General features: G+C 42.1%; 1 protein-coding gene across 11 annotated transcripts in view; it reads right to left on the bottom strand.

Moving 5' to 3' along the window:
• Positions 1-896: 896 nt before the first annotated feature.
• arhgap12b (Rho GTPase activating protein 12b) overlaps positions 897-25,219 on the bottom strand; it is a 51,034-nt gene continuing 26,711 nt past the window's right edge. For 2 of the 11 annotated variants that reach the window (XM_063873821.1, XM_063873832.1), the window contains 17 exons: positions 13,170-13,442; positions 11,703-11,843; positions 11,523-11,603; positions 11,002-11,124; positions 9,577-9,651; positions 9,148-9,209; positions 8,976-9,057; positions 8,707-8,829; positions 7,106-7,294; positions 6,903-7,001; positions 6,652-6,754; positions 6,456-6,575; positions 6,258-6,356; positions 4,791-4,868; positions 4,479-4,613; positions 4,237-4,342; positions 897-2,545 (listed from right to left, as the gene is read on the bottom strand). In XM_063873821.1, the coding sequence (XP_063729891.1) occupies positions 2,371-2,545; positions 4,237-4,342; positions 4,479-4,613; positions 4,791-4,868; positions 6,258-6,356; positions 6,456-6,575; positions 6,652-6,754; positions 6,903-7,001; positions 7,106-7,294; positions 8,707-8,829; positions 8,976-9,057; positions 9,148-9,209; positions 9,577-9,651; positions 11,002-11,124; positions 11,523-11,603; positions 11,703-11,843; positions 13,170-13,442 (2,064 nt within the window). In that variant the 3' untranslated portion in view covers positions 897-2,370. Of the gene's footprint in view, positions 2,546-4,236; positions 4,343-4,478; positions 4,614-4,790; positions 4,869-6,257; positions 6,357-6,455; positions 6,576-6,651; positions 6,755-6,902; positions 7,002-7,105; positions 7,295-8,706; positions 8,830-8,975; positions 9,058-9,147; positions 9,210-9,576; positions 9,652-10,044; positions 10,114-11,001; positions 11,125-11,522; positions 11,604-11,702; positions 11,844-13,169; positions 13,443-25,219 lie in introns of all 11 variants that reach the window. The other 9 variants (XM_063873822.1, XM_063873824.1, XM_063873825.1 and 6 more) reach the window with 9 other exon arrangements.

Genomic DNA, 25,219 nt, shown 5'->3' with positions numbered 1-25,219 from the left:
TAATTAAAGCTAGCATTGTGATTTACAATAATAGTAATGACAATACAATCACAAGAAAAGAACGTTTGTCCAAATTATGATAAAATAAATTAAATCACTTGCAATTTTGACCATAGATGTTATTTAGACTTAGACGACAAATAAGGCTTGAAAGTATACATGTTGATTATCATTTTGACTCACTTTCTCATAATAATGGATTAGTTTCTCATAAAGTTTATAAAGTCAGACAAACAGTACTTACATTAACATAATGCAAGCCATCTATCCTAACTTTGAATCTTTATTTTTCTGCCAGAAATGGGCTTCCTTACAGGTCTGCCATTTTGCAGACTCTAATCAGATATCGCAACACAAACAAAACCTGCAGTGAAAATAAAATGTAAGCTAAATGGAGGCTTTCACTCAGTGCTGCCTGCAGCAAGCAGCTTTGCTCAGCACTTGCTCCGCCTCGTGCTTCTTAATCAAAACTGGCACCATGGCAATTACCTAATTAGACATCAATTAATCCACACCCTTCAGGTCTGCAGCCACGTTTGACCTGAGGAGTAATGACAAAAATGCCTTCAAAGAATGGAGAAATCACATTAATGGAAGCCGAGCAGCAAAGGTTGTGCTGCATTTGAAAATATCTCCAGAAATATACTGCAGTTCATTTCATAATTAACAGGTAGGAGTATAATTGATTGAGACGTGAAAGCTTAATCACTCAATTCAATAACCAGGATATCGGTGTTGAGTAGATTAATCCAATTCAGTAATTAAAGCGGATGGAAAGGTGAGGCTTAAGTTGATTGAAGGTTAAACAGCAGACTCACCTCTTTCCTTCATCGTCTTTATCCCCTGGAACATTTACCTCCACATCCAGACAGAATACACACATTAAAGTCTGGACATTTAGTTTGTCTTTTTTATTAGACATAGCAGTTTCACAAACAGCAGTTAGCCTGAAAATTACATTCAAAATGTGCAGCTGACCATGCGCAAAACACTCCAGGTACACCTTCAAACAAAAATAACAGTCGATCATGTGTTTGTTTTTTTCACAATCTGTGTATAGTCATGTTTTTTTAATTCCAATTTACAAAATCAAAATCTTTCACTAGTTCACCATCGAAGCATACATACCTCAGTCACTATAACACATTTTAAACAACTAGTTTCTGTCGCTGTACATATGCTCTGCTAGGTTTTTTTTAAAGGCTCTTCTTTTCATTTGAACACCTACACGCTTCCATACATCGAGCTTAGACATATTCTCAGTACCATTTCCCTTCTCTGAATACTCTTTAATTTTAGCTTATGTAAAGAGAAGGGTCATCAAGCCGAACGTTAAGAGACAATTCATGTAAAAGTTGGTAACATTGCAGTCCCCCCCCCCCCCTCCCCCAGAAATCCACATTTTCCAGGAACACAAGAACTTCTGTTCAACACTGAAAGTTGATAAAGGAGCACAGACGATGACCGCCGGCAGCTTAACGGAAACTTTACCAAAAGCACGTAAGACTACACGACACACAGTTTGTACAAAGTGGCAAGATGAGGATGCTTCTGCTCAGGTTTTATTCCATTTAGGTTAATTCACTCACACACACACGCGCGCACAAACACACACAGACGGAGGGTTTGTCCTCAATCATTCAAGTCACAGGACGCGCATGTCACAGGGTTAATGGTTAACACTGGCTGAAAAGGGGGGGAGTGGTGGGTGAGGGACAGGGCTGTGACGGTGTCATTAAGGTAAGTTGGGGACACGATCTGTAACTCCAGTTCATCCAAGTGCCACAAAGACAGTCCGTTAACATAACACAGATTTTTTTTTTTTTTTAACCACCTGATCCAAAACCACACAGGGCTTATACATCACAGACGAAGCTCCACGACACAGAAAAAAAAAAACCCTATCCAGTTCAGACTCAGCTCATTCCTTCAGTGAGGTGATGAGGTTGCCGGTTGGGCTAATAATGCCACGCGCCCCCCCCAACGCCAAAGTCTGGTCGGCTTCCCATCAGGAGGCGAAGGGTCCCCCCCCCTGTTTGAAATACTGGCCACAGGGATCCAGTGTATGTGAAAACACCTGAATACTCAAATCCACCAAATAACACGGACGTCCACACGCCATCACTCCCAAACACTGTCCATTGTCCAGCCTGCAAAGAAGCAGGGGAAATCTGTACACCTTTTATTTTTTAAATTCATCTCCTTCTGTAAGTGCAACACTTTTGAAAACTGTCCTGTCAATTGGAGGTCATTTTTTTTTCTTCTCTCAGCTGCTTGGTCCACAGCAATGTTCAGTTCAGTCAAAAAAAAAAGGGGGAAAGGAAAAAGAAGTCCGTGATTTGAAAAGCCCGGCACGTATTCTGAGTGCCTCTACCTTCCGAAGATGCTTTCGTACTCGAGCAGTATGAGCTCCACTATCTGGTTCTGGTACACCATGTGGACCGCGATGTTGCCCGTCTCTGTCTCGGGCCGGAGCAGCGTGGGTCCGAACACGATGGCCACGCTCTGGGTGGTCATGCGGTTGGCCTCCCCGTGATCAATCACCCTGAAGGGAGAGGTAAGTAGGACATAGGGAGATTTAAAGATGGCAATGTGTCATAAATGGCTTTAGGTGAGCGTATATTTGTTTGTCAATTCAATGCAGCTCCAGGGTTGCATCAAGAAAAACAACATGATGATTCTTACACACATCTTTAGGGCCTGAGATCGAGCGGTGGAGCCTGGCGACACACACACTGTAACACTGCGCTCCAGGCTAGAGCATAATAGCCTTTTTAAATAGAATCTACATCCTTGCATGCAGATGCACAAAACAATAACATATTCATGGGAGGAAGAAAAAAAAGAAGATTAAATCCGCCCGCTGATATACGTAGACCCCCATACACTGAATGTCACGCTATAAATTTCTTGAAGAAACACCACTTCATAGGTGCTGAATTACAGCAAACACAGCACCATATAAATGCAAATTGGAAAGCTAGGCAAATGTCATTGTGAACATATGATATTGCCACTGGCTCCAGTGGGCTGAGAATACACGCTAAAACCTGGCTGTAGTTTGTGTTTGCCCACAGGCTGATAAGTCTGAGGAAAGGTAAACACGGAGAGTCAAACAGAACTCAGTGCCATTTTAGATCTGAGTGCATGGGATAAGTCAAGTGTACGGTCGGTAACACGGGGTCCAATCCTTCAGGATCTGATCATTCACAGGTTTCATACAGATGTAAAACTAAAACACGGGACTGGACGTGAAACTAGCATCCTGAAGAGATTTCAGTTTTTAGAATTGATTTTATTTGGACTGGGATAGCTTGGTCTCCCTTTTCGTTTAGTGAAAATATGTTATGATCCATCTTGTATAATAGAATAATGTGATGTCTTTTGTACATTTTAAATTGATAAATTCTAAGTATACAGGTTCCAGACAACTGTAATTGAACATGAAATGTAAAATGTACTTAGTGTTCACAAGGATTTTTCTCCTTTTGTTTTTTTCTTGTAGTCCTGCACAACATGTTGCACATCTCTGCTCCATGCTACCTCTTTTTTTAAATCAGCATAACTCTCCACTTTGAATATAGCACATTGTCATACTTTATTATATTTTACTGCACTCAGTTTCCTGCATTATATTTTGAGTATTATTATGAAATAATTTAAAATGTAATACCTTATTTTAATATTTTGTATTTTTGGTTCCGTTTTATTTTTTCTGTGTCTCAGTATGCACAAATTATACCGGTGCAAATTCCTCGTATGTAAACCTACTGGGTAAATAAAACTGATTCTGATTCTGATAGCAGTTTGCAAAAAATATAGGTAAATATAATATAAAAGTTCCCTGTTTTAATTCAGGAAATATCTGTATTTAGGAATACATATTTAAATCTATATTGAAAAAAAAATCATAAATATATATAAATCAATTCATCATGACCCAAGAAAGACTAGTATTCAACTGCCATTACATAAAAATTAAAATAAATCATTGCTACGTTCACATTTCGGCCTGAACACAACACTATGTGTAATTGAAAAATGTATGACTACAGTTTGTACATTTTATATTGGTCAGCAATTGGTTCTACTCTCTATTTTAGTTCCATAGAACACATGTACTTTGGATGTTATCATATTTTTTGTAAGTAGTAGATCATAATAACAGAACACCTACATTGTGTAACAAAGGGATTTTAACAGCAGCGTGACGGAGCAGTATTGTGCTGTTCTTACCTCCGCAGGTGTTTGAAGAGGACTTGCATTGTGTCGTGGTTGGGTTTTGGCAACTTCTTTATTAAGTCTTTGATTGAGTTCACTCGCTGCTTGTAGTCGGAGGATTCTGAAGGAGGGAGACAGAGTCAGTGAGCGCATGCATGGGAGCAGAGCGCCATCTTGTGGGCAAACTAGGGACAGAGATGTCACTCTAAACGCCTTGTCACAGTGAATCTGAACACACTAGGCACGAGTTGACTTACTGATGGCCTCGACAAAGTCTTCGAAGGACCCGTATGTGAAGAGCGGCTCGGGAAGCTCTCTGAAGAACATCTTTAGAGCTCCGGTGGTGACGTGGATGTCCTCCCACTTACTGTCATTAAGATCTACCGTCTCATCTGATGGAGGAAGGGAAGACACACAAGGAAAATCTCATTTATCAGCACATCTGTATAAGGAGACTGATGTGCGTGTTGAGACGTCAGTATATGTGAAGCGCTTCCTCCTCTATAAAGAAGGCAGTGTTTCAGGCATGTTTGTGGTCAGTTGAGGACTGGGGCAGACTGGTGTCCTACCATGATTCACAGCAAAGCGGAGCTTCTGGATCACCGCCAGATTCCCGCTCACTCTGTATAAGCCGTCAATACTGAGACCTGCAGGAGGAGGGAGAGGAGAGGCAGATAAGGACAATGACAGTGAGCGTAAATAAGGTCAAAGGTGGACTGATTGAACATCCTCTTACGTCATGTCCCCTGTAAAGTAAAGACTATATCTGACCAATGATATGTACAGATTTTCAAAATATGTCTCATGCTAGAAATATTGATGGAATTATATTACATAATCAGCTCTGACACCGACTGTAAAAAAAAAAGGGGAAGGGACTCTGAAATTGTATTGGATCCACTTTGATTTAATATAAAGCTGTCTATGTTTGCTGATGCCAGAAAAACAGCAGCGAGAGAGATGTCTCAGATGTTGGACGACATCCATCCTCTAAGGAAAGCTGTTTGGTGTGGTTTAAAGCTCCAGGAACACCTTATAGTTGGCAGTGGTGTGAAGTAACCAAACACATTTACTCAAGTACAGTACAATTTTGAGAGACTTGTACTTTACTTGAGTATTTAAATGTTGTGCTACTATGTACTTCTACTTCACTACAATTCAGAGGTAAATCTTGTACTTTTACTTGAGGAACATTTTGAATGCAGGACTTTTACTGTACCAGAGTATTCCTACCCTCTGGTACTTCTACTTTTACTCAAGTACAAGATCTGAGTACTTCTCCCACCTCTGGTAGTTGGACATTAAGCTACAAGTTATTTTCTCTTAACTCATCGAAAGGTTTGGCCTGTTTAAGAAAGTAGAAGTGTTTAGAACATGTCTGGATGAATTAGTTTCCTTAAGATGAAACATGGTTGTACTCATAGTTCAGTGTCAATGAACTAATCAGTATGTAGCATTGCTTCAATGGCATTGTTGATTCAGCTTCGTCACACAGCGTGCTACCTGATAGTTCAAAGCTCAGTGGAAGAACATGTTTTCCCCAAAATCAGGATCTAGATTTGTCCTGAAATGAACAACCCGGAACAGCCTAGCCTTTTCAGTCAAAAGCACCATATTTTCCCAGCCTTGTATGTGTAAACATTAGCAGCAAACTGTTTGCTAAATTCCTACCTCTAGCTGGAGCTCAAGTCTACACACAGCTGTTAAGTCTGGACAAATAAAACTAAGCTGTCAATTTCAACTTGTTTCTTTTTCATAAACACATTTTTAAGTGGGTTGCAAAGTAAACTGTTTTTATTTTGCGTGATGAACACATCCCAAAACACTCAGGCAGTTAATTAGCAGAGAAGATTGGTAGAAAACTGCACTTTAAATGTAACAACCACTTTATTTTTTATTGGTGCCTTCTGTGTTAAGTTAATATTCAATCTGTTAAATAAAAGACACTTTTATATCTGTTTATTTTTAAGCAAATAATATCAATTATGTCATATTTTCCACACAGCCCTTTAATCATGCACCGGTGTTGCTCATACCTGTGTTCTCCACATGGTCGATGCACATGGTGACAAAGTTGGGTACTGATGTGTTCTCCCTCTGGCACAGACTGGTCAGACTGCAGCCAAACACCTGATCTGTGATTCAGAAAACACACCTGTATTGATCTATATTAAAAACAGTGGCACATATCCATGCTGGATGATCAGCAATACTCCTGTTCTGACTGTCGGTACCTTTGATGTATCCCTTGTCTCGCACAGCCTGGTAGGTGGGTCGACGCGTCAGGAACTTCTTGAGCTTCAACCTGGTTTTCTTCTGGTCTGATGAGTCCATGCTCACAGAGGTCTTCATCACTGAGGAAGACAGGAGGCAGGATATAAGCAATTCTTCCACAGAGTTACAGTATGTTGTATTTGCCTTCTGTCTTACCTCTATTCTTCTTGGAGTCCCGGTGGTCCTTCTCCTTGTCCTGCTTCTCTGCTCCTGGGGACTCAGGCATGTCCTCCTCAATGGCTTCATCCGACTCCCACGCCTGGAAACACACAAATCCACCATTAAATACATTTGAATTTAAATCTGGAATTTACTTTCAAGGCCGATTCGCTACACCAAGCTTGCAACAGTAGGGACGGCAGATAGATTGAAAAACGTCTGACAATTAAAACAAGAAGTCTCCTTACATGTGTGTTGATGGTCTCTGTGAGGGCCCGGTACCAGTCGTTGATGACGCTGTCGATCTCTGACTGGATCAGCAGCTCTGTTCCATGTCTAGTCTTCAGCTGAGGGAAGGGGGAAGTCAGCATTAACATTTGACCACAGTAAAACCCAAATTCGCAGGTAAATCTAGGGTCAAATTCAACAGCAGATGCGCTGCGTTCAGTACCTCGATGACGTGTTTCTTGCTCGACTTGTCCTTAGAGGCCCAGTCCACCGAGCCCCCTCGCAGATCCACAGTGAACTCCGGCTTGGACTGGTTGCTCCCAAACTTCTGGAAACAATGAAACAGAATTAGAGTCCACGTCTGACGCAGAGGAGATACAACAGGGATACATTTCGGGATGTTAACTTCTTCCTGACATAATAGGGGATTTTAAAAGCACATATTACACATTTAGGAACTATCCATGAACACGCAAACATCTTCAGTAATGTGTTACAAGAAAAGCAAAAAAACAGTTAGTAGCTGTTACTGATATAATGTGAGTAGTAATAATACATAAGTCAAGACATTTCCGTTACTGTTAAGCTCTCAAGCTGTCATGTTCACAGTTTTTGCTAGTGTTGTAGTTGAGTCCTACAGAGTGTAATACATGGTTAGAGTGGCACACGCAGAACATTATGAATTATTGTCATTTTTATAGCTTTGATTAAATCGTTTTTTAATGTTAAACCTGCACATATAATACGAAACCAAATCACTTCTGTGCTCCTGTTCTTTTGGGACTTATTTAAATGAGGTGATATGCATACATTTGGAGGAAAAATGTAGCCTTTTTTCGACCAATGAGCTTTCAGAGAGTCTGAAAATGTGTGTTTGAACACATCATCACTGACAGGCACATTTAACATCTGAAATACACGGTCTGCAAGAAGTTTGGAGTAATGCACCTCATCTGTCAGGACCTGCAGTTTGTAGTCTTTAGAGTGTTTTCTATTTTCTCCCTACCATTGTTCTGCCAAATGTGTTCAGATGAACTTTTACTTCACAACCTTACTTTCATCTTTCTATCCAGCTTCAACTTGCATTAACTGATTTGTTTGCCATTTGAGGGAACCAAAACAAGCTGTACACACTCACAGCTACACTGCAACATTAACCTTCATTGGGTTGGAAATTGTTTGTCCAATATTCACTCTCCTTATAAGTCTGATTTTGTCTCCAGCACTAATTGAGGGCTCTTTAGCATTGCCTTAGCACCACAAAGCTAATTGTGGGTTCATCAGCATTTAAAAAAAAACTGAACTGACTACTACTGCTAGAAAAAAATACTAAGACAAGACTGAATCAAAAAAATTAGGGCTCTAAAACTAAAACAAACCAGCTAAAAGACGGTAAAATGTGTAATAAATCTAAGAAAGAAGGTATTGTTTGGTTTACATTTTATACTCCTGGGAACTGAGGGAAATAAGTGTCTTCCAATTTGATTTTTTTTGTGATTTAGGGTTACAAAAACTTGGCAATTTAGATTTTTTTTAATTTAATTGCACTGTACAGTATGTCCACTATAGAGGACTTCAATACCATTTAAGTGTAAAAAGACAGCCAAAATTAACAGATAAACTATGTCACATATTAGGCTTATAGAATGATATTAACACAAGGATGAATTCATCATTGTTAGCATAAACATTAGGTTGGATATTGCCATACTGATATATCTTTTTCGTTCAAACATTAAACACACACGGTAAGGTGAATTAGGAGTGAGTGAAAGAATGAAAGACAGGCAGGAGCAGAGACACGTGCATAGAGAGGGGACATACAGCGGCAGCCTGCACAGGCCTACAGTTCACATAGGAGACAGCAGGGCGGGGCTTCACTGAGCGCTTCCAGTTGCTAAGGAGAGTGAGGAGCAGCTCCGGGATGGAGCCGCTGCGGTAGTAAGACTTCAGGAAGGAGAGGAGAGGAGCACAGGATGACACATTTCACAGCACAGGTGGCATGAGGACAGGAGAATATGCAGAAAATGAGGAAGAGAGGAATAACAGAGATGATTCAAATGCTATAAAAAAAACATGAGGCTGAAACGTACCCAGCTTGTGCTGCCCCCCTGACCCTTTGCAAAGAGGAGAGAGTAACCCTGCAGCACTGTCCACGAGGAGGTCCAGTTCTTCCTGTAGTTCACAAGAAAAAAATATTTAAGTCTCAGATTTCAGAGGATTTTGAAAAAGTATTTTGTCAAGCAGTTTTTTTCAGATTGCTACCTGACTTTCTTTCCATTCTCTGTGATTTTGGTGACATTGAGGACTCCGCACTTCTCCGAGGGCTGAAGAGACAAAGACACTATAAGAACCTGCTAGAACACATGCATGAAAACACACAAACACACACGCTGAAGCTGGAGAAGCAAATGGGACTATGTTGGAGCTGGAAGTGGCTTTGCTGCTTTGTTTTTTTACCCAAATTTCACCAGCAGAGGGCGCCATGACACTGCAGCAGAGTGCCATCATTGCTGGATTTCTCGCTGGTTTCATTTATTTTGTTAGATGTGATGCAGTTAGATATCAAATGTGGCATGCAGCAGATGATGGAGGGTTTAAAAGATGAGGAGGAGGATGTATTTGGATGCAGGTGACGGAAGGATTAGGTATTAGGTAAGTGTGGTGCAATGCAATGCAAGCTGGGATACTAACGGTCGAGGGATGCTTAGGAGATGAGGGGCAGGAGTCAGAGTCGGGAGAGATCTGCTTGGGCGCCGGAGCACACTCCTACCAACAAGATAAACATGATGAGTCGCTAATAACTACCAGCTAACTACAAGTCTGAGGTAAGTGAGGAGAAGAGAAGGAATCAGGAGCCTGGAGAGGAATCACAAGATTGTGGTTGATGTTAGTAAAGGTCATCAAAAGATAAGGAAGGGAAGAAAAAGGTTGCAAACAACATGCTATTATGGAAGTTAATTTAGAGTTAGAGGTTAATTCCAATGGGGCTGCTTTCCTTCCTGTTGATCAAATCCAAGATAAAATGATTCTTTGATTGGGTGAAACGTGGCGTTGATTGTCATTTTACGACAGCTGTTTAACTACGACACACTGGCAGTGAATCAATCATCTGTTGATTGGAGAAGGGGCCGGGGGGAGGAGGCTCTGCGCGGTACAAACTTTGTCACGGTAAAGAGAGAGGCGAAATCTCCTCTTGTCGGATGAAAACCGCCACAGTTTGAAAGAGAACTGCAATGAAATCGCCACAGCATGAAACTCCAATATATTTATCTCACTCTCGAATACCTTTTGATTGATTACAACATCCTCCCAGTGAATTAAATAAAGTAACCTGTACTTTAAGATTGTTTTAAGGAGACAGGATTTCACAAGATTGTTTTTTAATGCTCATGTAAGGTAGGGATGGTCAAATATATAATTTGACTACAAATAAGATAATATATATATATATCTTTTTATAATAATAATAATTATAATACATGTTATTTACTCAGATATTTTCCTGCTGCTCAAAGCGATTTACAAGTAAGTAAAGAACAATAACAACAATAGTTTTTTTGTATTAAATATGTGTGAAAAGTCAACTATTTTTTTGGATTTGAAATATTGCACTATATAGTTCAATAAACTGGTTTGTATTCAAATGTGTTATTTCTCTCCATGACATTTGGCTGGCAGTGTGAGTCAAGTAAAAACATGTGCACCATGGGAAATGTAGGATCCAGTGTTTCTTAAGTTTGACTCCAATTACGGACTAAATTAAGGATATTATATTTTTATATTATTTACTTTCATTCAAATAATGTGTCTTCGCTTAATAGGAGTTCAACAATAAATCACAATGGCACTCTTTATAGTTATTAAGTCAGCTGTAGTGAAGTACACACCACCATCCTTTGTCAAGATTCCAAAATAAAAGATTAATTAATTGTAAGCCTGCTCCTCTGTTGGGCTGAAGGCGTCATTAGCACTCGGGGATTAACTCACTGCCAATAACACAGGTAATAGAAAGAGCAGACATGTTGCCTGCCAGAAAACCTGCAGCAACAAGAGAGCCATTTCCACACCGCACTGTCTCTGTAACCCTATTAGTTCTCACAATTTCTCTCGTCTTACCTTGTCGTTGAGGTCTAAGACGTAGGTGCTGTGTCTCCACTTGGTGAGGACGATGGGATCCTGCTGCTTCCTCTCCAGACTGCGACTCTTGGGAACCTCGCCGGACAGAGGAGACATGTTGTACTGCGAAGACAGGACAGAGCTTAAGTTTAGACCTCACAGTTGTTCCAACACGGCCTTCCGTATCTCTGCGCTCCCCTACCTCTCCTTTCACTGTCCACAGCACCATTGGACAAAGGGACTTTACAGCCCGATTGTCGTCAACAGTCCACTGACATGTCCAGAGTGAGAATGGACTGCTGTGTTTAGATCAGCTCTTACAGATTAGCAGGTAAAGAGCCAATAATAGTACATCTCCCAGAATTCAACTCAAACTTGGCTCCTGCGTGAGCTCATCCACTTACACCCACAGGACCAGGGTTTAAAACGCTCGCCAGGGTGTGTGTTTCTGGGTAGTGAGATCAATTTTCAAGAAGAACAGAATACTTCAAATAAATGATAATGCTGGAAGCTAATCTTACCCTGGGCAGTTCCCACTCTGACCTGGACCCGTCAGCGCTGTAGTAGTAGGGTCGGCCTTGTTCATCCACATGCTTTATCCACTGAAAACACAAAAGAACGGTCAGCATCCAAGAAAAGGGGAACCAATCAAATTGATGTGTATGGATCTAACATAGCTCTGGTTAATCAAAAGACTGCACCTTCTCCTGTGTGTGTTCAGAGATGTAGAGTGTGTGTCCGTATTCATCCAGCTCCTCAGACCAGCCTCTAGGGGGCGACCCGTACTGGCTGTCAGACTGACTCGAGTGGGTGCTGTGACAGTTTTCCTCTGAGGACAGCGGCTGTGGAGGATACACAAAAAGAGACGGGGGGCTTTAGATTACAGGTTTTAATGACTGCTCATTACTAGCTACCAATGGTAAGCAGCTGTTTAGCTTAGCGTAACAACAAAGACTGGAAACAGTTACTGTGTCTGGGAAATTGTGTCATTACAATTCAGTTTCTGTGGAAATTAAACAAACAACAAGCTTAGGAGGTCCTGGAAGGCACATCATTTGACCTTTGGCCAGAGCCAGGCTAGCTTTTGTTCCTGTTTCCAGTCTTGCTATGCTAGGCTAAGCTAACCTTGCTTAGGCTTCATATTTATGTTGCTGTTACACATATGAGATTTCAATCCTTCATGACACTCTTCTCAAAATAGAATAAATAGTATTATAATAATATGTTCCCAAATATCAAACTATTACCTTAAAAATACTTCTACCTAAAACAAAGCTGCATCTATATTTGTTGTTAAGTAAGTTGTACTAATGACTTTTACCATCGATGACTGATAGCAGTGTTCGAACTATGCCGAGATTTTCGGGGGGTCCCATTTTTCTCTCGGGGGGGGGGGGGGGGGCGCTTGCTCTTGCGCTTGACTTGACTGATATTTTAGAGACCCCCCAACATTTCCCAAATCATGTTTTCGGGGGATCTCGTGTCAGTTTCAGGGGGTCTCGGATCCCCCGAGTCCCCCCGTAGTTCGGACACTGACTGATAGCATGTATATTTCATAAATTGTTTAAAATAAAAATAAATTCAGTATATTATATAAAACAGGATTTCTCACTACTTTTAAAAATTAATTATTGGTTTTTTTAGATATTTTGGGCTGGATTAGCCTATATCTGAGAGTGAAAGTGTTGAAAGGGGAAGATAGAAGGGATGACATGGTCGGATTCGAACCTGGGTCCTATGCGTGTGAGCTGAGTCCCAATACATGGGTTGCCACCTCTACCGGGTGAGCTATATGTCAGCCCAATCAATAAATATTACGTTGATTGACTTCTAATAATAATAATATAAAAAGAATGCTGCAATAAATATAAACCAAACCACCACAGGGGGGCAGTGTTGGGTAGTTTGTCGGAAAACTACACCCTGACAGGAAACCATGACTTCCCCATATCAAAGCCTCTCCTGTTTCCTTACCTGCAGCTACCACATCATTTCAAATATCTTTAGTGGTTCACCACACCCCCAACCACAGCCTGTTTAGTTAAGGCTGACCGCCAGAGAGTCCGCAAACTTAATACCAGATTTTTGTTTGTTTGTGATAAAGAAGTAATTGTAGTCACAGCTTTCTTTACATTATGTATACCAGAAATGGTTTAATCGTCTCTCACCTCGCTCTCCGCTGTGCCCTGGCTGTCTCCCCGCATGCTGCTGGTGCTGCCGCTGGTGTCCCTGGTGCGCGGTGGCTTCCAGGTCCGCTCTCCGGAGGCGCGGTTGTAGTAGAAGTGCCTGCCGCTCAGGTCTTTGTGGGTCTCCCAGTCGCCCAGGGTGTGGAGAGGGGAGCTGGAGGGGATTGGCGGCAGGCTGGACTGAGAGATCTTCAGCTCCTGGAGGTTGGTGTAGACCGGCGAGTCGGACCGGCCCTGACCTGTAGGTGATGTTGTCTGGTGGAGGAGAGGAAAGAATAGGTTGGATACCGAGTCAGGATTTCATTTAATATCTGTACATTGTTATTTCTTCAGAAACTTTGTGTCCTCTGAAAATTCAATGATATTCCATGAATTCCATAACCAGAAGCAGCCCTGAAATCCCTCCACAATCTGCCAGATTTTAATAGCTGTAGGAATGTTGTTCATGTCCAGCACAGGAACCAACAGCCGTCACATCCAGGGTTGGACTATGGAATGCAACGCGCTGAGCTGTGAGTTGGCTCAGTAAAAATCACAAACATGCACATTTAGCCGCAAAACAGAACCTGCCGAACTCTCTCCCTCAGAGCCTGAAGGTGAGGCGGTGAGTTACGAGCATCTCTGACAGTCTGCACGGCAGGAAGCAGCTGCTGATCCAATCACACGCCACATGTGCCTCGCAGATACTTTAAAGCCATATCAGTATGATTCTGATCAGGTGCATTCAGCACGGTTGCGTTATGTTTTCTGTCTACTCAGAGACCAAAGACAAATGCTATGAACAGTGACTAGCATACAAGCTTTACAGCATACAGGGCTTTACTGATGAAAAGTGAGATATCTTTAATAACTAAGTCATTTATAGGAAGAAGATGTGGATAGAAGGTGTAGAACACAGCCGATTTGGCTTCTCTGAGACTTTGCAGGAGCTGATTGTGATCACCTTTAGTTCACAGATCAGAAATCACTGCTTTAAAATAAGTGAACCTTCCCACAGAAGCCTAAATAACACTTCCAAGTATAGTGGCTCGACCATGTGTGAGTAAAACTTTAAAATGAATCCAATTAGTGACAAGGAGCTAAGGAAGAGGAGCTTAGCTGGACTGATGTTCAATCTATAGCTTTTCTTTGGGTGGTTATTAGATTGAAAACAGTCCAGTTCCAAAACAGTGCATCACAATGAAGCGTGATCCGGGAAGTCAAGAGTCAAAGATAATGCGTTTAAAGGATTATCAGACACCAAAACACAGCGTTACAGTTTATAAAACACAGACAGGATTTCGCAAGTTCTTACTTAGGCACCTTTTTTTGTATTTTATCACAGTGAAAGTGAAGTAATGAGGAAATCCAGCAGAAATGTAAGCATGAATTTAACATGCCATCAGAAACCAAGTTAACTTTTCCTCTGAGCTTCACATTATGAGGAAAAGGCTGTGTTTTTCCCCCCAAGGCTACTAAACGCAGCTTTACAGAAGGTGAGGCTTGACCTATCAAGGCCAACACCATCCCATACTGCCGGTGCACACTCTTCTGTTTGACACGACCACGTTTTGTTTTTGTTGCACATTTTCACACACATACATTACTGATACCTGACTTCCACGTTTGCTTAGGTTTCTTAAGTCCTTTGGTTTTGTTAAAAATAAATATGCTTTTTGTTACACTTCCTGGTCTCCTATCTTTGTTGCATTCTATGAACCAGGCTGAATGAAAGGTCGACTATTTAGAAAAGCAGGACGGAAGCCAAGATCTCACATAGAGCTCAACCTTTATGTTGGAATCATAATCCTCCTCATAATGGATAATCCTCTCCAACAACTGAATAGTGCAGATAAAGATACAATTGTGGTTATGCTGACGGAGACGTTCAGAGCAGATAGCAGATTCTCTATTTTGCCTGGTTGCTTGCTGCAAAATGTAACTGCTTCCATGTGGGCTTCTTAGCAACAGTGCTGCTGTGAATATTGCTAAAAGATTGCATACAAAGGTTGGTTAGAAGAATTGAGAAGTAGGGAGGCGAGCAGAATATGCACAAAGCACAGCCAAGACGAGCCTACAAAAAAATAAAGGAGGGAAAAGATATAGCCACTTCCTGAGCAAACGACTCTAAGATTAAGTAAAAAGTTGCTACTGAAGCAGAGGGTTCCTTATTTTTAAACAGCCTGGTTTGTGTTAAGCACTAACAAAATGTTACTCCACATTAAAACTGCAGGGTTTAGAACTCACTGCAGTGACCTAACAGCTATACAAACTTAATCACAAACGTGGCCCCACAGTGTCAGCGCACACTTCAAACACAGCTTTAAAAGCGGTCTTTGAACACTTGGCAGCATCCGAAGGTCACTCCACAAAAGCCAAAAAGCTATGTTACCATGGCTACGGCTCAGCGCATATAACTTTGTTCTCGCCTCTGATATTTAGGGGGTTTTGGAGTGGAGCTGAGGCTCTCCGACTGATGCCAGCTTTGTGTCTCTGTGGAGGGGATCCAGCAGCAAACATTCTGTAAAGAGAGAGGGATGAACGCCAGAACAGAAAAAAAGTTGGACAGCAATGCTCCTCCTCTTACAGGTGAGGAATGCAGGGGGGGAAACGCACTTCAGTCGGAGGATTTGAACTGCTCTCAGGACACAGATGGGACTTCCTGCTGATTCTTGGAATAACAGGAATATTTTTCACAGGCATTTTTATTTAATATCCTGCACATATGCGGGAGGAAAGGATTCAGCGGTGTCCTGCTGCTCCTCACTTTCAGTCCAACAAACAGCACGTGCACGGAGGCTAACCGCTGAGACATGATGGTGCGGATGAACCCGGGTTCACACTCATCAATTACAGACAGAATGGAGAACGTGTGCTGCAGCTTTAATTGGGTTTTTAAGGAGTAATGTGGGTGAATAGAAAATCTAAATGTAGATGAGCGAGTTTGAGAATGGGGTCAAATCCATTCAGATTCTCACTGCACACGTAGGGGACGTCATTTAAAGCTTAATCCTACATTTAAGAAGCTGAAGTCAAACATTTTCCTGACGTCTACACAGTAATGGACGTGTGCACATGGCCCTTTGGAACAATGTTGACATTCATACGGCACGTCACAATCATTTAAACTCATATTATTCATGCTGCCTTTAAAGGGAAAATGTCCAAAACTGTACTTAAAGGGGTTGTTAAGCTTCATCAACATAAAGCTAAGATGGCATGCATGAAGGAGGTTTAAAAAAGGAATGATTCAAACTGAAAAAGCAGACCCTGAGATATCTGGACTTTTATGATCAAACACTTCCCATAATGCAACCCAGTATGGATTCTCCATTATGGTCACAGAGGATATTTTCTCAGACTTGTCATAGCCTCCTGGAGAGAAACAGAAATCCCTGTGTTTTTATTTTTATAACAGTAGGAATCAGATTTGTTTTTAGGCGGGAAAACTACAGATTTTCGATCTGTGTAACACAAATAGTGGAATTGACAGTAAAGCTTTGAAATTTGACAAAAAATATGAGGAAGGAACCGTGGTTGTTAAATCTCAGGTGGGGAGTAAAACTGACTGTACGCATAACTTCTGTTAGTTTTAAAAAACAAGTTTCCTTTAATTAGATGTTTAATTTAGAGTAGGCCCAACTCTGGTATAAACTCCAGTCTCAGTTTAATGTCCAGACACATAACATAAGTGGCATTGTTGGTTTTTAAAGGATCTTGGTGGTTAAGTAATGTCGTCCAAGATGTATTATTTATATTAACAGTTGACATATAAACGTGTCAGTTGCTAATTTGTTTCAAACATTAACTATAAAGAAGTACAAACAGACAACAGATTCAAACTGAAAACCATAGACGGTAAATGTATCACTCTAACTTCTTTAAAACCCTTTATACACAGTATTGCACTTTTTTTTTAAAGAATTATAACTGCTCCCTTGCAACCAACTCAAAATAGAATTGATGTCAGGAGACAATGGCTCTCTTTTACAAAAATGCCCTGTTCTATTTTAGATGGAAACCGTATGCAGCGTGCGCCATATGCTGAGAGAGCAGTCCAACACATGCCTGGAATAGCAGAAGAAAGTAGAGGCCCTTTGTTTAATTGAACTAGACATCAAGAGTTTTACTGGCAGTCAGTCACAATGTGCTACTTTCAGACAGGCAAACTTTTGTTAGGATCTAATTAAATGCTACCTGGAATTCAATTTAACAGCTTAAACAGAACAAAGCCGGCGATGCCTGCCAGCATTTCTGATGGAAAGTTCTCAAACTGTAAGGGGACCCCAGGAATGAATTATGACGGGACATGACAATCCATCTGTTGGCAAAGCACACTCACCCTTTTCTATATTAATCTGAGTTGAAATGGTGCAACTTTTTTTGAAATAAAGTTCACATATTTGCATTGTGTCTTGTTTCAGAGTCACCTTGTATCCAGAGCTGCACACAAACACTTCGTCATCATCCTCCCCGGCTCTCCTGTAGCCTCTGAATAAATGTAATGCACGACGCATGGTGATCAACGGCGGCCAGGACACACGCTGACCCCCCGTGGCTTCACCTCCCTCCAACACACACAAGCTCCATCTTTTCTCAGCGTCCTTCTTGGCTGTGCAACAGTCCAGCGGAAGGTAGGAGGGAATTTGAGATGGTCTGTGACGGAGGCAGAGTGGAACAGGATCTCTGTACCTCACATACACGCAACACACAAAGTGGCACAACAGGAAATGGCTCTGTAGAAGTCAGAGCTTCCTCTAACAGAACTGTGTGTTGGAGTCCAGCTGGGCACTGACAGACACACTGGCCGTCTGGTTTGGCCACTCACTGCTGTGCAATGTCTTTGTCTGCTGTCATTACCTGAAGAGTGTCAGGGAGGTTGCAGAACACCTTATTAGCAAAGTTGTTGCCTAGTTAAAGGGGAAATAATATATTGAGACAGAGCTGCAGGAGGAAACAGCAATAGGAAGGAAAACAGAAAGAGATGTGGTAGAAGAAATGATAACCCACAACTCAGGGCTGATGAAGAAGTGATAAGGCATATTATATTGATAACTATATTAAAAGATGCACACTAGGCTGTATTATCAGTTTAAAGGGGCCACATTATGGTAATGTTCTGCTAATTATTATATTTTGTGCCATGTTAACAAGCTTTAATGTTCAAAAAGCTCTTTCTTTTTCTCATACGGCCAGTATACTGCCTCTTTTCACTGTCTGTCTGAAATCAGAGCCCAGTCTGCTCTGATTGGTTAGCTGGTCAGCTCGGCTGTGAGTGGTCCATCGTTTAGAGATGTCCCGCCCCATTGCCTATCAGGAACAATTGGTGAGCTAACCAATAGAAGCAACCATTTTACATGCACAAAAACCTATATAACACACAACAGGGAAGGGAATCCCACAAAGATCATAATTGGGCCCCTTTAAAAATGTCTAAACGTAACGTGTTGTCACGTAACTTCAATCTGTCAACAGAACAGTTACTTTTTCTTTCTTTGAACACATTTTTTTGTTTAGTTGATTGGTTCTATTATTAATACCAGGAACTTTAGGAGGATTATTTAAATCATACAGAAATTCCAAGAATGATAGACATGCTTGTGGAGCCTTTGTGTATGAGTGTAGGTAGATACTGAATCTTTGAGCTCTGCCAGTCTCATTATTATTCTATGAAGGTCCTATATAGCAGCAGACTATTATTATTCAATCAAACACCTTTTATCCTTAAGGAAAAGAGAGGGAAACACATGCCATACTGATACTTTACGGTATAAATCATTTCAATGTATTCTATAAAGTTGTCATAAACGATACACCCTGCACTAATCCATATATTTCATCATGTGTGATGTGAGAGGATGAGCTTTTGTATGGTTCTGGTTCAGAGACAAATATTTCCCTCAAGAGTTAATGGACATCAAAACATTATGATAGAAGAGATAATAATGGACCTATATATGTCAGGAGGCCAGAAACATGACTTGAAATGAATGCAGGCTTTGCTCCTTTCTGCTGTATGTTTGTATAAGACAACTATATATGAGTTATAATGCGTCAGTGTTGTGTTTATGTGTTGCTGCAGCTCCCCAGGTGCCTAAAAACTCAATAAAAGCAACTGTTAATAAACCAGAGGCATGTCCTGTATTCCCAAATTGGGAATAATAAAGTATATCTTATCTTATCTGTAGTCTCCACATTGCACAAACTTTCAGATTTTAAATACACTTTCTCGTCACTCACCTATCAACACATTCTTAATGTTATGGTACTGTTTTGTTTCTTTATGAGATACCAGCTACAGGAAAGCTTTTTCATTCATCATTAATATTCAAGATTGAGCTTCAAATTAAATATATGATATTCAAAGCAGATCCTTGGCATTCTGTACTGCAAATTCTTGTAATGGTGACTTAAAGAAGCACATACAGTCATGTTTAGTGATAAGCTAAAAGCAGGCTGATCATATTAGCTCATGCATAACAACAATGACACAACTCAACTTTACATATTCAGAATAATGAGACCCCGCCCTGGCACTCTCTCTGTCTGCCTTGTTGTGAGTCACTCCTCACTTTCTTCTGGTAGGCAGCTTGCCGGCTAGTTTGAAGTGAATGCGATGTGGCAGAGAGCTGGGAGGCAGGGGGTCAAAATCCAGGCTCTCTGACAGGTAAATACATTTTTTTTAAAAAAGGACCTGAGGGGGCGGGGGCTGGGGGGTGTTTACGAGGGATGGATGGAGTGAGAGGTAGAGGGCAGAGGAGAGGAGGAGATGTGCTGGCTGAATGCAGAACAGTCTGCATGGTGTGATAAATGAGTTTCAGACTACAGGCCGGTGCAGAATCTGCATTACAATGCATTATGCAGCCCAGAGAGTGTTTGCACACCCTACACAAGTGATTCATTTTCAAGTCAGGGGTCTAATGGAGTATGAAGGGAGAGGGAAACAGAGGCTAAAGAACTGATGACAATTGGCTGGCTAATGGAAATTATGCTCTGTTGCGGGAAACACAGCTCACTGTAGCCTTCGTATTTATAACCATGTTGGGAATAGTACTCCCCCCTTCCTCTGTGCCTGTACAATCACCAGAAAATGCCGGTGTCTAGCATCATAAATTATTCCCTGTGTAAAAGAAGCGCAGGTCGGGCTGAGGGCAAGCAGGCATGTGGAGGTGTAGTTGCACCCCGGGTCCACTAGGTGTCTCTCTCGGGTCAGGAGGGAGGATGGGGAGTAGGGGAGCAGGGGCGCTGGCGAGTGGGTGGGAGGCTCCATCAAATGCATCTGGCCATGAGGAGAGAAGCAAAGCGGGAGGGCTTTTTTTTTTCTCAATGCACACATGGCAACACACTCTGCAGCATCTCCCCACTGCACCGTGTCAGGGTGATGCAGCATGCACAGAGGGAGGAGCATGGCTTCTGGTTGTCACGGAATAGAATGGCTTAATGCTTGTACTGTATGTAAATCAATGATTGGCTTAGCCCTAAGATCCTGCTGCTACATTATGACGCTGCCCCTCTTTAGGAGTCATACAGAATAATCTGCCCATACCTCAAGGAAATGGGAACAATTGAAAGGTAAAGCTTGCAGTCCTAGCTTCCTCCTAGCTGCATCCCACAAACAGATGTTTCTTTCCATGCTTTATGTTCTGTAGTCTTTTTGAAATGCATTGTACACACTTTCTGGACTGGCTTGAAAAAGATATAAACTCTGCATAAAGTAAATATTAAAATTAAAGAGATGGTCTGACCAACTTTTCAACATTTACATCCATACTTTGCCAGTTATAAGTTACAACTTCACAAATGTTAACAATCCTACAATAAATCCTTTCTTTCCACAGACAGACCATCCACAGATGTCCCAGCCCGTGCAGTTAACACGTCGATGTAGCCTTTCGCAAGATACTTAACCCTGGTGTGTGTGTGTGTGTGTGTGTGTGTGTGTGTGTGTGTGAATGTTAGCTTCCCTAGACCAAGTGGTACTGCTCTGTATGAATGAGGTGTGAATGACTTGTAGTATGTAAAGCGCTTTGAGGGGTCAAAATACCTGATAAAGCACTTTATGTAGTCCATATATACAGCTCTTTAAAAAATAGAGACCGCTGCAGCATCTCAAAAGACACTAAAATGTAATGGCTGCTATAAATGTAGAGACTGAGATTTAAGAAACATTTGGAGTGGTGTCTCTGTGTTTTTTTCCAGAGCTGTAGTTACTTTTAAGGCTACAGGTAAAAGGAAGTCAAATAAACAGTGCTAGTGCAGAGTCCAATTCTAGAAACGTTAATTTGTATTCTCTTTACTATCCCATGACAATTTATCACATGGTATGGTGTCAGAATTTATGGGATTCTCTGGGATTTAAATGTGTCTTGATTGTTCAGATTTGTATTCCTTTTTAGGGGTAAATGTCTGAATGAAACTATTTGAAAGTGCGAGATGTGCTATGAATGAATGTTGAAATATGAGTCATACCTGAAGACCTAATCAAAAAAAGGTGACCGCTTTTCAGGTTAAAGGCTGCAGAATATAATAAGTATAAAGAGGGATAATCACAGCTGTAATACCATAATAATGACTCTGTGTTGAATTGAAAAACATCCCTCCCTCAGCCGTCACAGATGCATCAATGTCACACCTCGGAGCGTGTGTGCATTCCTCCTAACGACGTTACATAATGTGATTACTGAATTAGCTGAGAGTGGTGTAAGGGAGTGTGACGCCGAGAGGTGGCTGCATCCGTGGCTATGGCGACACCTCGCAGCCAATCAGGCGTGAGCGCAGTGGAGCGTTTGAAGACGGACCGCGGGGTTAGAGGGGAGGGTGGGGAAGCGCACCACCTCCGCATCAATCCACTCTGTTCTTTTGTCCTCTCATCTTCCTCTGCTGACCTCCTACCACCTCTGTACACACACACACACACACACACACACACCCTCCCTCTAAGGCCATTCTCTCCCTCTGCCATCTTCTAGTCAGCCAACGCCCCACTGTCCCCCCCCTCCCCACTCCAGGAGGTACGATCATGATGGTTGTGTCCATATGACCAGATTAACCCACATTTCCACCTCGCTGGGTGTCAGACTGCATACGCCCACTCCCCCATCATCACATTTGTGTCATTTCATAAGCCAGATCACCCCCCCCCCACGTCCCAGTTCTGACAGCAGACACTGACACAGAAATGTATCTTTACAATCACACACACTGCTCCTCACTTCCCTTAGCAACCAGTCCCTAGTTTAGAGAGGAAACAGACCAGATTTGAAGCTGAAACAGTAGGTGTAAAAAAATATGGTAATGAATTCAAAAATGCATCTCACGCATGCACGGGACAGCAAAACATGGCGAGCGTCTGAAAGCACAAGAACTAAAAGAAAAACCCTGATATGAAAGTGAGTCAGCATTTTCCTCGCAGGATGACGGCAGCTTTTTTTAAATTTCATGGATCAGAGGATTCACAACCTGACAGAGACGCGAGCAATTAACCTTCTGGTCCTGAGCTGATAGCGTTCAGCTGAAATGTCAGTGTGTGTCTGTGGAAATGCAACCTGCTTCTGATAAAAGCTCCGAGTGGAGAATAAATGTTCGAATAGACACCGCTGCTTTTTGGATACGGCGGACAAAGAAGCTCCAAGGCTACAGAAAAAGGACACTTTACAAGATTAGACTAAAAAGTGATGCAACTGTGTAGAAAACACGATTCAGTCGTTTGCTCATCTGGAGTTTTGGTGCCAAAACGATCCGTTTCAGACACCAGTCAAAGTCAGAGGAGTCTCCGAACACCTCTCCTTCTGCGTGAGTAACAGAAGGGGTTTACTGTGCCTCTCACATTTTCCTCGTGAAATGTTAATAAGCTAGGGTGGATTTCGAGGACAGAGGGAAGCCTGCAGTCTCATTCGCCTGTGGGGAGACGCTGTCACCAGCCAAAAACCAGTCTGTCGTACTGGGACGCAGATTCTGCATGTGTGCCAGTGAGGAAGCTTAACTAGAGCGGGGGAATCAAACAATTCATATCTGGGACAACACGCCCATGGATATTTCATGGGATCAGAACGTTAGGTTTCTATTTGGAGGCCTAAACTCGAGTTGTGAGCGTGAAAGCAAACGCAGACGAGCCAAACAGAATGGACCAGACATCTCCTTTTTTAGCCCCAGTAACTCTCTATAAAGCGTATGGAGACATTCCTGGAGTATTTCAATATGTCTGTGTGTCGGGGGGGGGGGGCGGGGGTGTGTTCATCTCATGTGTCGGCGGGTTGGCGCTGCACTAAAGCTGCTGGAGACGGTCTGTGACACACAACCGTGTTTTTGCAAATGTTGCTTACTGTTAGCGTGAAGGATGTGATTTGTGTAACAAGCACTACACCTGTGTCCCTGCAGCACCTGGGCGGGCTTTTACTCAGTGTCCTCTCGTGTGTGCTTATTCCCTTTCTCGTTAAAGTCATCAGATCGGAACACAGAAACTAACCCGGCAAAATGATACAGTTCTGGAAGCATAGTGACGTAGTGACTGTACTTTCTAAAGGCTAGCAGAAGATGGTCAAAATAGCTCTTAGGGCATCTGTCCATTTGTATCATCACATTAGATGTCATTAAGCTGATGTTTTTTACCAAAGGGACTTACAGCAAGTGCAAACAACCATGAGGATAGCAAGAATCATCAACGCTTTAAAACATTTAAGAGCATTTTTCTTTAGACTCTTCCAGTAATTCTCCCAGTATGTCCACTAATAAGAAAGAGGCATGGGAAATAAATCTCCCCAAGCTAGCAAGCGTGCTAATGGTCAGTTTCACCCCTTTTAAATGCTGGTGTGACCGCCAGGCCTTTCATGTGAGAAACACAGAGAGAAAAGGAGTGTGAGATCCAAAGAGACGCACGCTGTGTAGAGACTCCTACGTTTCTCTCAACAGCGGGGGTCAAAGGCCACGGATCCACACAGCAGGAGTGACTCCCAGACCCCCAGCAGGCTGTGCCGTCTGGGTGCTGCACTCCCACCCCTCCTCCTACTCCTTTTTGACCTCTTCTTTCTGTGGCAAACCTGGGCTCTATCATCAAAGTGCTAACCATACTCACTGAACAGGAAGACAGAGCAGCAGCGCAATCTGTTCCCCATTCAACCGTCCAACAAAAGAAGAGGAACAGAGCGTGATGGATTCTGGGTACACTCCTGAGAGAGAAGATAGAACGGGAAGGGGGCCCAATAAATGAATTCTGGCTGCAGAAGTCAAACGACCTGCCAGCGCACTGACAGCTTCAATTTGTTCTGTTTAGTCTCCAACAAGTTTTAAGGGGAAAGAAAATCGACGACAAGCCAGAGGAAAATTCAATTTCTTTAATGGAACCGACATTGCCAAATCTCTCTCTTATTACTCATTTTGAGTGTTGTTTTTATTTCGCCAAACAAAGACTCTGTGTTCAACTCAGTGCCATCAGGTTCCCTCCTGCTGCAGAGCCAAAACAAACAGAGGGTCTGTTCTGAGCTGAGTGACACCATTAGGATATTTATGAAAACTTGGTAAATTAGTGCCAACACAAACTGTTGTCAGGTCAGCTTTCTGCACTAACTACAGCAATATCATGTTCAGGGTATAAAAAGGAGCAGGGCTACACATGCAGCATTTACAGCTGGTGTCTGATCCATACACCCTTGGCTATTAACAGAACTGTATTAAAAGGACAGATTTTGCTTGCAGAATTATTATTTCACTCTGTTTCTAAGAGGCAGGGAGAAACCGGGCTGCAGCAGAGACTTAGCAGCATTCCTGTGTGGCTGACAGCTGACAGCTAAGCCCCCAGTTAATGACTAATCCTGCCCTCATGCCTTCTGCGTGATTGGCTCAGGCTAATTACACTAGCTGCGCAACCTGGGTGCTGAATGGCTGGTGGGAGGGGGTGTGCAGGAGGTTAAAGCAGTATGGACCCTGTGGAGGTACAGCCAAGACTGTGATTGATTGATAATCAATATATTATATTATTGTAAAAATCAACATGATTTCAGATGTAAGTCCAAGTTTTTTTTAGGTTACAGCTTCTAAAAATGTGGGGGAAAATTGTG

The sequence above is a fragment of the Eleginops maclovinus genome, chromosome 21, assembly GCF_036324505.1.
Source record: "Eleginops maclovinus isolate JMC-PN-2008 ecotype Puerto Natales chromosome 21, JC_Emac_rtc_rv5, whole genome shotgun sequence".
NCBI lineage: Eukaryota > Metazoa > Chordata > Actinopteri > Perciformes > Eleginopidae > Eleginops > Eleginops maclovinus.
This window is presented reverse-complemented; position numbering and strand designations above follow the sequence as displayed.